Genomic DNA, 11,610 nt, shown 5'->3' on the forward strand with positions numbered 1-11,610 from the left:
ATAGCATGAATGTTAGTGTATTTAAGGAAAATTAGACACGTTAATGTTTTCACTGTAATATACTGTACATAATGTGTATTTATTTAGTTTTTATGTTGTGCACATTGGGGGCCATTGAGCTGGAGTCAAATTCCTTGTGTTCTTGAAATACTTGACAATAAAGTTTATGTTTATGCTTACTTTGAGACAGAAGATCACAAGTAAAATAATAAGAGTCACAGTGGCCATCTTGGCTGCCACGGTGGCTGGATGGCTACGGCAGTAGCTACGATGGCTGCTGGATCAGCAACAGCAGCTGCTGGATGACTACGACTGTAGCCACCTTGGCTGCTACAGCAGCAGGCATGTTTATATAGCCTACGTGCTTTTCTTTGCTTTTTATTGCCTGTCATAATTAATAATTCTGGTTTATGTGAAAATCAGCGCCTGATGTGTTAAAGCTGCAAATATACTTGGCTGAATTTCATCACTATATAAAGTAATGGCTGTTGAATAAGCTTTAGTTGTACATGGTTTTAGAGCAAAGGGTTGCATGTAAACACAACGGTGGTGAGCTTGGTATGTCATTGTGAGCATGTCATCAAAAAAATATAGCGAGAAAGGATTAGGTAGAAGTCAGCTTTCTGGCACTCATCCATTTCTGTCCCTTGTGTCTTTATCTTTTCTATGTACAGCTGAGAAAGTATAAAGAGCAGGAAAAGGATCAGATTTATGAGAAATGAAAATCCGTGACCTACAGATGACATATCCAGTGATTATCATTTACCAAGGACTGCTCGACAGCTGGATCACCCGTCAGTGCTGGAACATTTTCTGCTTCAGTAAGGAACCAAAAACAACTTTAAATCTGTATTGCCATTTTTAAACCAATTCCTTTAAAGCCACACAGAACCGCGATCCCAGCTCCAGACTGTCAGTTAACGTTAAACCTGGAATACCTTGAAGTTGAACGGATACAGTAAACTGATATGGTTATTGGCTGAGTCCTGAGGTGCACTGGTAACACATCTGTCATCTTTGAGGGAAGTACCAGGTTCAAATCCTGGCCAGAGTGCACGGCCTCAGTTTTTTAGCTTAATATTTTACTTTACTGTTAGTACTTGCAAAAAGAAGACAATGAAATAAATGACAAGACAGATCTGTCCTAAACCTCTTTATTTCACACTCGCTAAAGGTTGCTCATTTTAGCACATAAAGGAAGATATTTTTTTTTTCCACGACATGGACCAACACACCCTTTTTATTAGAAATCAGTTAGTGATTGGACAATTCAGATGGACTGTAGGAAAGGGCATCTTGGCTCTAGGAGCGTTTCCTAAATTTCCTTCCTTCCTTTTGTGGGCAGGACGAAGACACAAGGAAAAGACACAAATGAGGAAAGTGTGGATGCAACTAAGAAAATTGGGATTCATCCACAAGCATTCATGAGCCATCGCTGTATGTAATATGGCCATCGTGCTGAAACACAGATGCCGTGCCTCCTAACGCGTGGCTGTGTATGAAGGAAGGAGATCTACCCACATTTAAAATCATAACTCACTGAATGTATAGTTGATTTTTCAGCTGTTTAAAATCCCATACATGTATTTGTTACAAGATTCTTAGTTAAATTAAAAATACAGATCATCTTATCCAAACACTTATTTTGCAGAATGTAACATTGTTATATTTAATCATTAAGAATACAACTTATCTTTTGTTCATACTGCACTGATCACTACAAATGGTATCCCATTCTTTATTTTTCTCATTCCTCCAAATTTATTTTATAAAGTAATTTTTCCCTAGTCTGGGTTTATTTCACACAATTAGTAGGCTACTTTAGTAGCATGGCTAACTAAAACACAACAGCAGCTCATGGACGAGAAACATGAAGCTACTCATCGATTCGTCAGAACATGGCCATATTGTACACACTACAACCCTCCCCTCTCTGCCTGACCAACGCAGCACAGTACATAAAAACATGAACTGATGAAACCTCTTGGATGAGAGGTGAAACATCTTTGACCTAAAAACCTAGAAGTTTTTTCAGCTTACTATAACCTGGATGACTTAAGAAAACATTTAAAATTTAATACAAAAGTTAATCACTACAGCATAGCTAATTTAACAACGTAAAAACATCCATATACTCGTTCTGTTCAGTGTCATGCTGCAGCACCAACCAGCGGTCCACTATGAAAAGAATTCTTAAACTGCAGTGTAATCTGCACAACATGGCAAATGATGAAAAACAAGAAACGGGTTATAAAAGAAGAATTTGTTTAATATTAAGACTGCTGGTGGCAGTGGGTGATTTCAAACTATATATACAACACACAATCAACATATTTAAATCACTGACTACACACAGTACAGCCCATTTCAAATCCTTTTAGTCTTCAAGTCCCACGGGGATAATTGAGACACCAAACCCAATGTCAGATTTTCATTTTTTTGACTGAACAGTCCATAAATAAAAACATGCTATACACATTTGTATGTTTACAAAAAAACTAAACAAAATAAAGAAACAACGTACAGACTGTATTACAGTACAATTCTAAAACTTGTTTAACTGGGTGTGTATAAAAACATTTAGGGCACCAGTCTGCAGCAGATTCAAGTCCTGAGATTCTGCTTTAAAAAAAAAAACAAAAAAACACAAAAAACGACTAGTCATTTTTTTCTAATACCACTATGGGCTGCATGTCCTGCAGCTGTTTCAACATGAGGTCAATGACACCTGAAAAGGCCCCGTCTACAATTATTTTAACCTTACCAAAGGACTTGAAGTTCTCAGGGTTGCTGAACCTGACACAGGTGTCTTTGGTATTCAAACTGGATGTTTTTTTCCATTCTTTGTGAAGACATTTTCAGATTTATTTGACTGCTCCAGGAATTTTAAGAAAGACATTTCAAATCCCATTGGTTTAAAAGAGGCCAGTGGAGCACTCTGCTCAGTCATCTCCTCCTGCAGTATTGCAGGGCAAGAGGAGTCTGATTCATCATCCCTGCTGTAAACTACATCAATCTTGGTCATGCGTGGAATTTTCTTGCGCTTCACAATTTTTTCAATCAGTTTACGTGGACGTCCTCGTTTGCGTTTGAGCACCACAGAGCCATCAGAACTTTCATCATTTGATAATTTGCTATCAAACAAGACAGCAGGGATCCCTCCTGTTGCCCTTTTGCGTAGGATAGGCTTGGAATAGCCATATTCCGCTCCTTCCAGACTGATATCTGCTGTTGGCAGTTCTTTGTCTGACAGGTCAGAGGTGTTGTCTGATTTGGAATCATCACTCCTAACAGAACGGCACTTCTGCCTGGGTACCTTTTTACAGAATATGAAGTAACTCCTCTGCTGTTCCAGGTACTTGTCTGACAGTCCATGTCCCATGTAATGTTTTAATATGCTCCGCTCTGATTTCATCACAGACTCGCAGCCTTTGATCATACACGGGTATTGTAGAGGAAATTTCTTTGTGCACATTGCAGATGCCTCAACTTTAGATTTCAAGGAGGGTTTTCCATATTTTGTCCAGTGACTGTGCTTTGACTTCCTGACTCCCTTTGTGTCACTTTCCCTCTGTACAATCTTTTTATTGCTCTCAATGTTTTCCTTTCCATTACTTGTTTTAGTAATCTGGTAATGCAAAGTTTTTGAATTTTGTTTCACCTCACCTTCATTTATCTGTTGAGTCTTAAGTTTTGCCAGGGACAGATCCTGATGCTTTTTCATGACATGTCTGAGCAGGTTTGACTTTGTGGCATATGAACGGTCACAGCCTTCAATTTCACACTTGAATGAGCCATTTAAATTTTCAGGTTTGGCCAGATTAATATCTTTATGCTGTTCTTTGACATGCCCTACATACTTCCACAGAGTAGTGAAGGACACTGTGCATCCTTGGTGGCCACAAGCAAACTTGCCTAGCTTGATGCCAGACAAGAGATTACCAACCATATCAAGACTAAATTCATGTAGCTGAAGGTAGTGCTGTACAAGGTTAGGAACATCTTGGAAAACACGGGAGCAGTCTTTTACTTGGCACCTGAATTCATAAATTTGGGGGATCTCTGCCTCTAGTTCATCCTGCTCCTCCTCCTGTTCCATTATTTCATCCAGTCCCTCTTTCTGGTCCTGCTCTTTGTTCACCTCCAGTGCTGATAAAGCAGACTGGTGAACAGCCCTGTAATGGAGGATAAGATTATGCTGAATGGTGAAGGCTGCCACACAGCCTTGATGAACACAGCAATATGGTCTGTATGGACTTGTGGCCCCACCCGATTTGGATTTCTTCACCTTTGTCTTGCGGGTTATGTCTTTGCTTGGTTTAACTACTGACTGCCTGTTGATAGACTGTTTGCTGATAGACAAAGGCCCATTAACATGAGGGGCTGCAGAAAGAGCTTTGGTGAGAGGAGCTGACACTTTGGCCAAATGGCCTCCAACTTGCTGACCACTTGTGTGTTGAGTGGGCACATTAGCCAGGTTTCTCTGCTCACCACGAGACCACTGTTCTGCTGCTGTTCCTGCTTGTACTGACTGAAAGGCTGCCATGGAGGTCTGGGACTGTACTGGTAGAGTCATTGCTTGGTTGTGCATGGGAGCTGTTTGCAAGGAACAAACGCAAGCAGAATGATTGTCAGCTTCAAATTTCTGATTAGTTATGCTCATGTTGGATGGGTAATCACATTTTACTGCACCTTGGAGTGGATACCAATGTGTTCTCTTCTCCACTGATTGATTGGTAGACACTGTGGTTTGATCTGCTGGAGCCTGGTTTGTACTACGAGGGCGCTTTTGAATAGCAGCAGATTCAGCAGCTTTGGCCTGCCTGCGCTTCATATCGAGATCTGCAATTTCTTCAGTTGATAATTTATGAGCTGATTGGTAATGAGTGCGAAGGTTTGAATTACGAGTGAATGCTTTACTACATTTTTGACACTTGAAGGGAGCGTATTGGCCATACTTCTTCTTAACCACATTTACCTTCTCAAATGTATAGTTGTGAGTTTTCGAGAGGTGTTTCCAAAGTGCTTCACTGGAAATAGAACTAAATGTGCAGTTCTCATTGTCACAAGCAAACGACTTCACAAAAACAGGCATTAAGCTATGTGAATCAATCTTTGCAGATCCTGTCTGGCTATTCATAGTACTGCTATTTTGTTTACTGGAAGCTGACATTTGATTAGATGTTTCTCTAACCAAGTCGAGCCTTTCAAATGCACTTTGAATTTCTGTCATCCACGGTTGCTGACTGGCAGATAACTGAGTGGGCTCAGAATCTACATCAATTGCCAGAATGCCTGCAGGGCTCAGTATCTCCTGCTGCGAGGTGGTGGACTCTCTGAAACAAGTAAAACTCTGTGTGTTCAGTAGTTGTTCAATTTCACCAGAGATTCGCTGGATTACACCAGAATTTTCTTGAATGACTTGTCCTTGACTAGCTTTGTCACTCTTTGTGTCACATGACATCTGATGAAGCCCAGAATTACTGGTAGGACTGCACAATGGGCCAAAAGAAATGGTGGTCTTAGAACCAGCATTAGGGTCAGTGCTGCCTGAAACACACATGCTGTTTCTACGCAAGTCACCAGCCAAAATCTGCTCCCGCAGTCTCTTTTTGATATCTTGCTCAGGACTTTTCACTGGCATCTCAGCTTGCTTGACACTTGCTGTTGTTGGACTAAGCTGACTATCAGGTAACACAGAGTTCAAATCTGTGTCTGGTGTCTGAATGGTTGTCTCAGAGTGAAGCCCTTCATGGTGAATTTCCCCAGGAGGAATCACATGGTTTGCAGAAACACTGTCAGGAACAGCAGTGGCAAGGTTTTCTGTGAAGATCTGAGAAAGAAGTGGGGCAGGGAATTCACTTGCAGCAAATGTATCAATGCTTGGCTGAGGATAATGGGCTGTACTATATGAGTTATCCTCTCGCCTTTCCCCTTTCTTTGGCAAGACATTTTCTGTATGCTGTATGACAGAGCTCCCCAGAAAATGCTCACTGGCTCCACAAGGAACACAAGGGTTTTGAAACAATGGCTGGTGAGCAGGTGTGTGCATAAAAAGATCAGACATATTAGATTCAGCTATGATTTGTTTAAGGATGACATCGTTTGACTCACCATTGCTGTATGCTGGCGAGTTCTTTTGCGGAATATCTGGAGCTGGGTAGTCTTTTGCAGTTGTTGAAGCGCTTGTTACTGACTGTTGAGGCTTTTCCTGATACACAGCAACAGGCTTATAAGACAGCTGAGCGTGAGCAGTGCCAACTCTTTGCTCTGAACTGAGGAGGTCAAGAAATGATGTTGACAGGTCTCTGTTCAGTTCTGAATCTCCATATGGTTTGCAGACTGTACGCTTGGATAAGTGACCTCCGAGAGATTTGGGACTATCAAATTGTCTAAAGCACCTGCGACAAACAAATTTACCATCTCTAATAATAGCTGGCCATTTGGTCCTTCTGCTTCTTTTGGCTCGCTTTTGATTTTCAAAATTGTTTTCAGCAGTGACTGAGCCATTTTGAGTGCGTTTATTTTCACTCTTTGAAGTAAAATTGGACTGCGCACGATTTCGAATTGACTTTGTTTTTTGTGGTGCTCTGGAATTTGAGACTAAATTGCTGTCCATCTGTAATGTATATGGTGGGAGGTGGTTTTCCATTTGTTGTGACACTTTCTTTGCATTGTCCATGTATGAGGGGAAAGCTGACTGGGACCCACTTTTCAGAAGTTGCGACTGCAAGGACTTTGCTGGCTTGATTGTTGATCCAATCACAGAGCAAGAAGAAACACTGAGTGGTAGAGCGGCACTGCTAGAATCAACTTGTGGCATCACTTGTATGTTAGATGAATAAACATGGGAAGAGCCACAGCTCTGACTCTGTTCACTTCCAGGGGCTGTCTGCCAGTTTTGACTATCTAAAGGTCGGGACTGCGCAGCTGCTGGGTGTCCATCACTTCTAAACTGTTGCAGAACAGTTGGATTTAAAACATTGTCCATCAGGAGTGCAGTATTCTGGTTGTAGGCAGATGGGGAGCGGGAATGTGCAGCAGTATAGCCTGAGCTTGTACCCGTGTCAGTATAAGGAGGCGACTGAATAACATTCTGCCTCTGAACACCATTAACTGGAACTTTGTTACAGCGCCGGTTCTGAAGTGATGTGAGTGATCCAAGCTGTATGACAGGTGGTGTACTCGGTGCTGGAGCATAGGTTATCTTGATTTTAGTTCGAGCAACTTTCCACTGTTCAAAGAAATCTGGATGAACTGTTTTCATGTGCTTGGTAACACTTCTGTAGGAGCTGTAATGCCTTGTACACATTTCAAATGCACAGTGAAATCGCTCTCTCTGTCCTGGAGGGTGACCTGTAGTAGTTGTCACAGAGTCCTCTCGTCTATTCCCAAGAAGTGTCTGAGGAGTTCCTGTTAGAAGAAGTGGTTGTGGTGTTGCTGGCTCAAGGGAGTCTTGGGCCAGTGATACTGTGAACAGACTGCTACTACATGTCGGCTGTTGCTTTCCTGGCAATGGCAAGCTGCAGTTGGAGTTGCAACTCAGTGGTCCAGTATTTACATTACAGGGGACCATTTGTGGCTGGCCTCGTAAGACGTTTGTATTACAGCTGAGTGATGCATTACCTAAATTTGGTTCAAACTGAGATACGGTTTGATTTTGTTGAGGTGGCACCATACAATCAAAAGAATTACCGCCTGAACCAGCTCTCTGTTTATCAGGATCACACAGGTCAGAATTCACAGACTGAATGACAGAATTATTTAAACCGTGTGTCTGATTGGTTGAGAAAGCTGTATTTTGTGGTTCTGCTTGTGAAGATTTCTGCAAGCTCTCAACTGACAATGGCAGCCTTCCATGATCTGGATTAACAGCACTTTCAGTGTTCCAGTTTTCTTGTTTTGGGGGCATGTGGTTTGAAAACATTTGCTCAATGAGTGAAAGTCCAGGCTTCTTATTTTGTGAAGTCTGTTCTGAAGATAGCCTTTCCTCTTGAGTAGCATGCTCCTCCTGATGCAAATCCACCTGCTGCTGCGAATGAAATACCTTTCCACAATCCACAACTTTACAAGTGAAAGTTTTATAATGTTGTGCCTCATGGTCATACAGTTTGAAGGCCTTGTTGAAAATCTTTCCACAGTTTGGAAACATGCATCTGGCCTTAAAAGCAGAATGTGTTTTCCTGTGTATAAGGAGCTCAGCATTGGACAGGAAACTTGCTTTGCAGTTCAGCTGTATACAGATGTAAGGCTTCACACCACAGTGGACCTGTAAATGATCATTAAGATGGGTGACATTAACAAAGTGGCGGCGGCAGTACTGGCAAACAACCTTTTTGCTCTGCATTTCAAGGAAAGTCCTTGCTTCCTCATTGTCTCCATGACCTTTAACATGTGCAACAAGATTTTTGAAATATTTGAAGGTCCGACCACATTTTCCAACAGGGCATACGTTGTCTTCACTTCTCTCTGTGCTATATTTCGGCACTCTAACCTGAACATTGTTAACCAACACCTCACTCTGTCCTAGGAAATCACCATTTTCATATAGTTCATTTTCTGTCTTGGCTTTTAATGCTGCAATAACAGGTGCAGCTGTTTTAGGATTAGACAATTTCTTGTTGGTTTTAATTGCAGTCAGCCTTTCCTTGCATGACTGTTTAACATGTGATGTTACATGGGGAATCAATCCATCTTTTGAGTTAAAGGTTTGAGTACATATTGGGCAGCTGTACACTCCGCCACTCAGATGAGTCTGTGCATGGCGTACAATTCTGTGGCCAAGAAACTCTTTGTCACACAGCACACAGTACTGCATATATGCCTGCCAGTTTCTGAACCTGGCAGATATGAAACCTTTCTCTCTCAGTTTTTTCACTGCTCTGTTTTTCTCTCTCTTATCCATGATATCTTTTACTTCATACGTGCCGCTGACAAAATGGTCTGGGAAATCTTTGAACCCCTCCTGACTGAGGAAGTCTTCCTCTTCTTCGGGGCCCTCAGTATCATTAAGCAGGTCAATGGATGACACAATTGAAGCTTCTTCACCCATTAGCGCTAGACAATGACGCTTAAGTGTTTTCCAATCCCAGAACTCCGGATCAAATGGCCACTGGGTTTTAAAAGCCAACAGAAGCTCGCAGCGTAGTGAGTTGGGAATAGGCATGTTCTCCTCCTCTAGTTTTTGATCTGGTTCATTATAAAGAGTCTCCACAGCATAGTATGAGTCTACTGTGGGCTCCAGGAGGAACTCAGTCAACTGACAGGCTCGCTTGACTTCGAGGTCAGTAGGAAGCAAACAGGAAATGGTTTTAAACACAGTGGCCTTGGTGGTTCCATCATCTGATTCCATCTGTAGAGCTCTTATGCACATTTCGATACACACTGGTAGTCCAACATTGTCAATCTATGATAAAGAGGAAGACAAATCATTTAAAGCTGCCTAACACATGGAACAAACACAGTTGGGACTTCCACAATTAATAGAGCAAAACCTTTAACTATATAAAGTAGGGTTTAACTGTTTGACAAAATAAAGTTACCAGGAAAGTTCCTATAGTTGGCTGCTGGTAGCTTGATCTCTTAAGTCAACATTCTTACTAAATTATGCACTGTAGATAGAAAAGCCACACCTCATGTACATATAAAGGGTATTGGGCTCAGCAGAAGAATCTTTCTAGCACCAAAAGCTCACTCCCATAGACCCGAATGGTGGAAGTGAAAAATGTGTTTCACTTTGGTTCATTCAATTCCCTATCTATAGGTTCAGTATGTTCCAAATACTCCTATCATTGCCAAGATGTAGCTAATTTGTCACTCATGCCTTGGGTTTTTTGGGTTCATCACTTAGGAGAAATGCAAGCAAATACAGCTGCTTGCAATAAACAAAATGCTACCCAGACACTTGACCTAACATTCATTTAAAACTCAATGATCACAAAAGTCAAATCATGATGCAGGAAGACAATTTTCTCTTCATGTATTAGTACCATTTTCCCTCTGAAACAATGAATTAAAGCCAACTATGACTGCTGTTGTCTGTGCACACAAAACCACCTTTCAAGCTTACGTTCAGAGAACTTTAAATTTTGGCAAAAACAGCTTAAAGTAAATGCACCAGAAAATTGAGGGAATATAATTCATAATAGTTTAAAGGCAAATAGTGATGATCATTTCTGTTTTGCAGTGTGCTCACACATTGATAATACCACCACAGCTGACTGTTCACTGACCTCTGATTGGATGACCTTGATGAAGAACAAGATGTGGTAAACAGTTTTGGAAAATGCGGACATCTGGCGGCATCTGTCGAGGAAGGCCTGCTCTGATGGCTCCAAGCGCTTTAACAGCTTACTCCAAAACAAAGTGAGCTCCCTGTTTGAAGAAAGGAAATTCATAACTCATTTATTGTCTATCCATTTAATCATTTTTTTCTGGCTCATAATGACCATGGCATCTTAAAGGATACAATCCTGATTTTTCATGTTGGACTTACAATCTATTTAAGGAAAATTCCTCTCTTTTGTTTCCCAATATAGTAGTTCCTTGGCAAGCCATGGTGGATACCAAGCAGATATCACACGTGGGTTTGTTGTTACTCGGTCTTTACTTCTCAAGTTGTGCTCAGAATTAACATGGAAACTAGTTTGTACTTTAGACATTTGATTGCTAGTTAAATGTCTGATCTTCACACCTCAATCATTAGCATTACAAGGACAGTGTGGGGAGAGGCACTTAGACTGGTTTGCAGGTAAAAGGAGGACTTCACTTGTTGGTTTACAGGTAAAATGGGGACTCAGTGATTGGACTGTGGGCAAAGTGGTGAAGATGTCACATTTCAACAAGTCCAGTGTGGATGCTTAAATTCCCCTCTCTCCCCACACACACACACACACACACACAGTATACACATAATAATCACTTTACTGGCTAAGTATGTTACACACACAGGAAATTTGTCTCAAGCACAGAACGAAGGAAGCCATCTGCAGCACCAACTCACACACATACACCGAAGGCGGTGCTGTCCCATATGCACTGGGGGGAAAAAAGTGCTATGGTATGCTATCAGTGACCGTTATAATATAAGTTGTTTTTTTTTTGTTTGTTTGTTTTTTAAACCAGTTGCAAAGTTTGCTGTTCCCTGACTGAAACATGACATTTAACGTACAGCAACAAAGCAGCTGTCAGTCATCTTTTCCTGATGAGCCACAAGGATAGCAGACAGATAAACAGTCTTTATCAGGCTAACCAACAGCAGAAATGAGTTGGAGAACAATAGTTTTCATGTAGGCCTTATGCATGTAATCTTAACAGACAAGTAAAAATGTTTGCAACAGAAAATAAATGGGCATGTAGGTAATTTAGACAGCAGTGTGTGGAGATTACCCTGCACTTAATGCACCAGAGAAGACAGGCCTGAAGCATAAACATGTGATCCACAGCTCACATCCATGCGTAAGGGAGATATTTCATATGCACCTAAAACATGCTTTGTTTAGCCTTAACTGTACCCATGTATGTGACTTGACCTGTTGTTTTAAGGGCTATTCGGGCGAGTCACTGACGCCCTTAATTAAATGATTGATTGGCTGGATACATTTTTTTTTT

The 11,610-nt window shown here is 41.3% G+C and overlaps 1 protein-coding gene across 1 annotated transcript in view; it reads right to left on the reverse strand.

Annotated features, from left to right (window-relative positions):
- Positions 1-2,251: 2,251 nt before the first annotated feature.
- znf292b (zinc finger protein 292b) overlaps positions 2,252-11,610 on the reverse strand; it is a 27,777-nt gene continuing 18,418 nt past the window's right edge. Inside the window, 3 exon segments of the mRNA XM_020612901.1 lie at positions 2,252-2,840; positions 2,843-9,406; positions 10,233-10,374. Coding sequence (XP_020468557.1) covers positions 2,658-2,840; positions 2,843-9,406; positions 10,233-10,374 — 6,889 coding nt within the window. The 3' untranslated portion in view covers positions 2,252-2,657.

Source organism: Monopterus albus, unplaced genomic scaffold (assembly GCF_001952655.1).
Source record: "Monopterus albus unplaced genomic scaffold, M_albus_1.0 scaffold128.1, whole genome shotgun sequence".
NCBI lineage: Eukaryota > Metazoa > Chordata > Actinopteri > Synbranchiformes > Synbranchidae > Monopterus > Monopterus albus.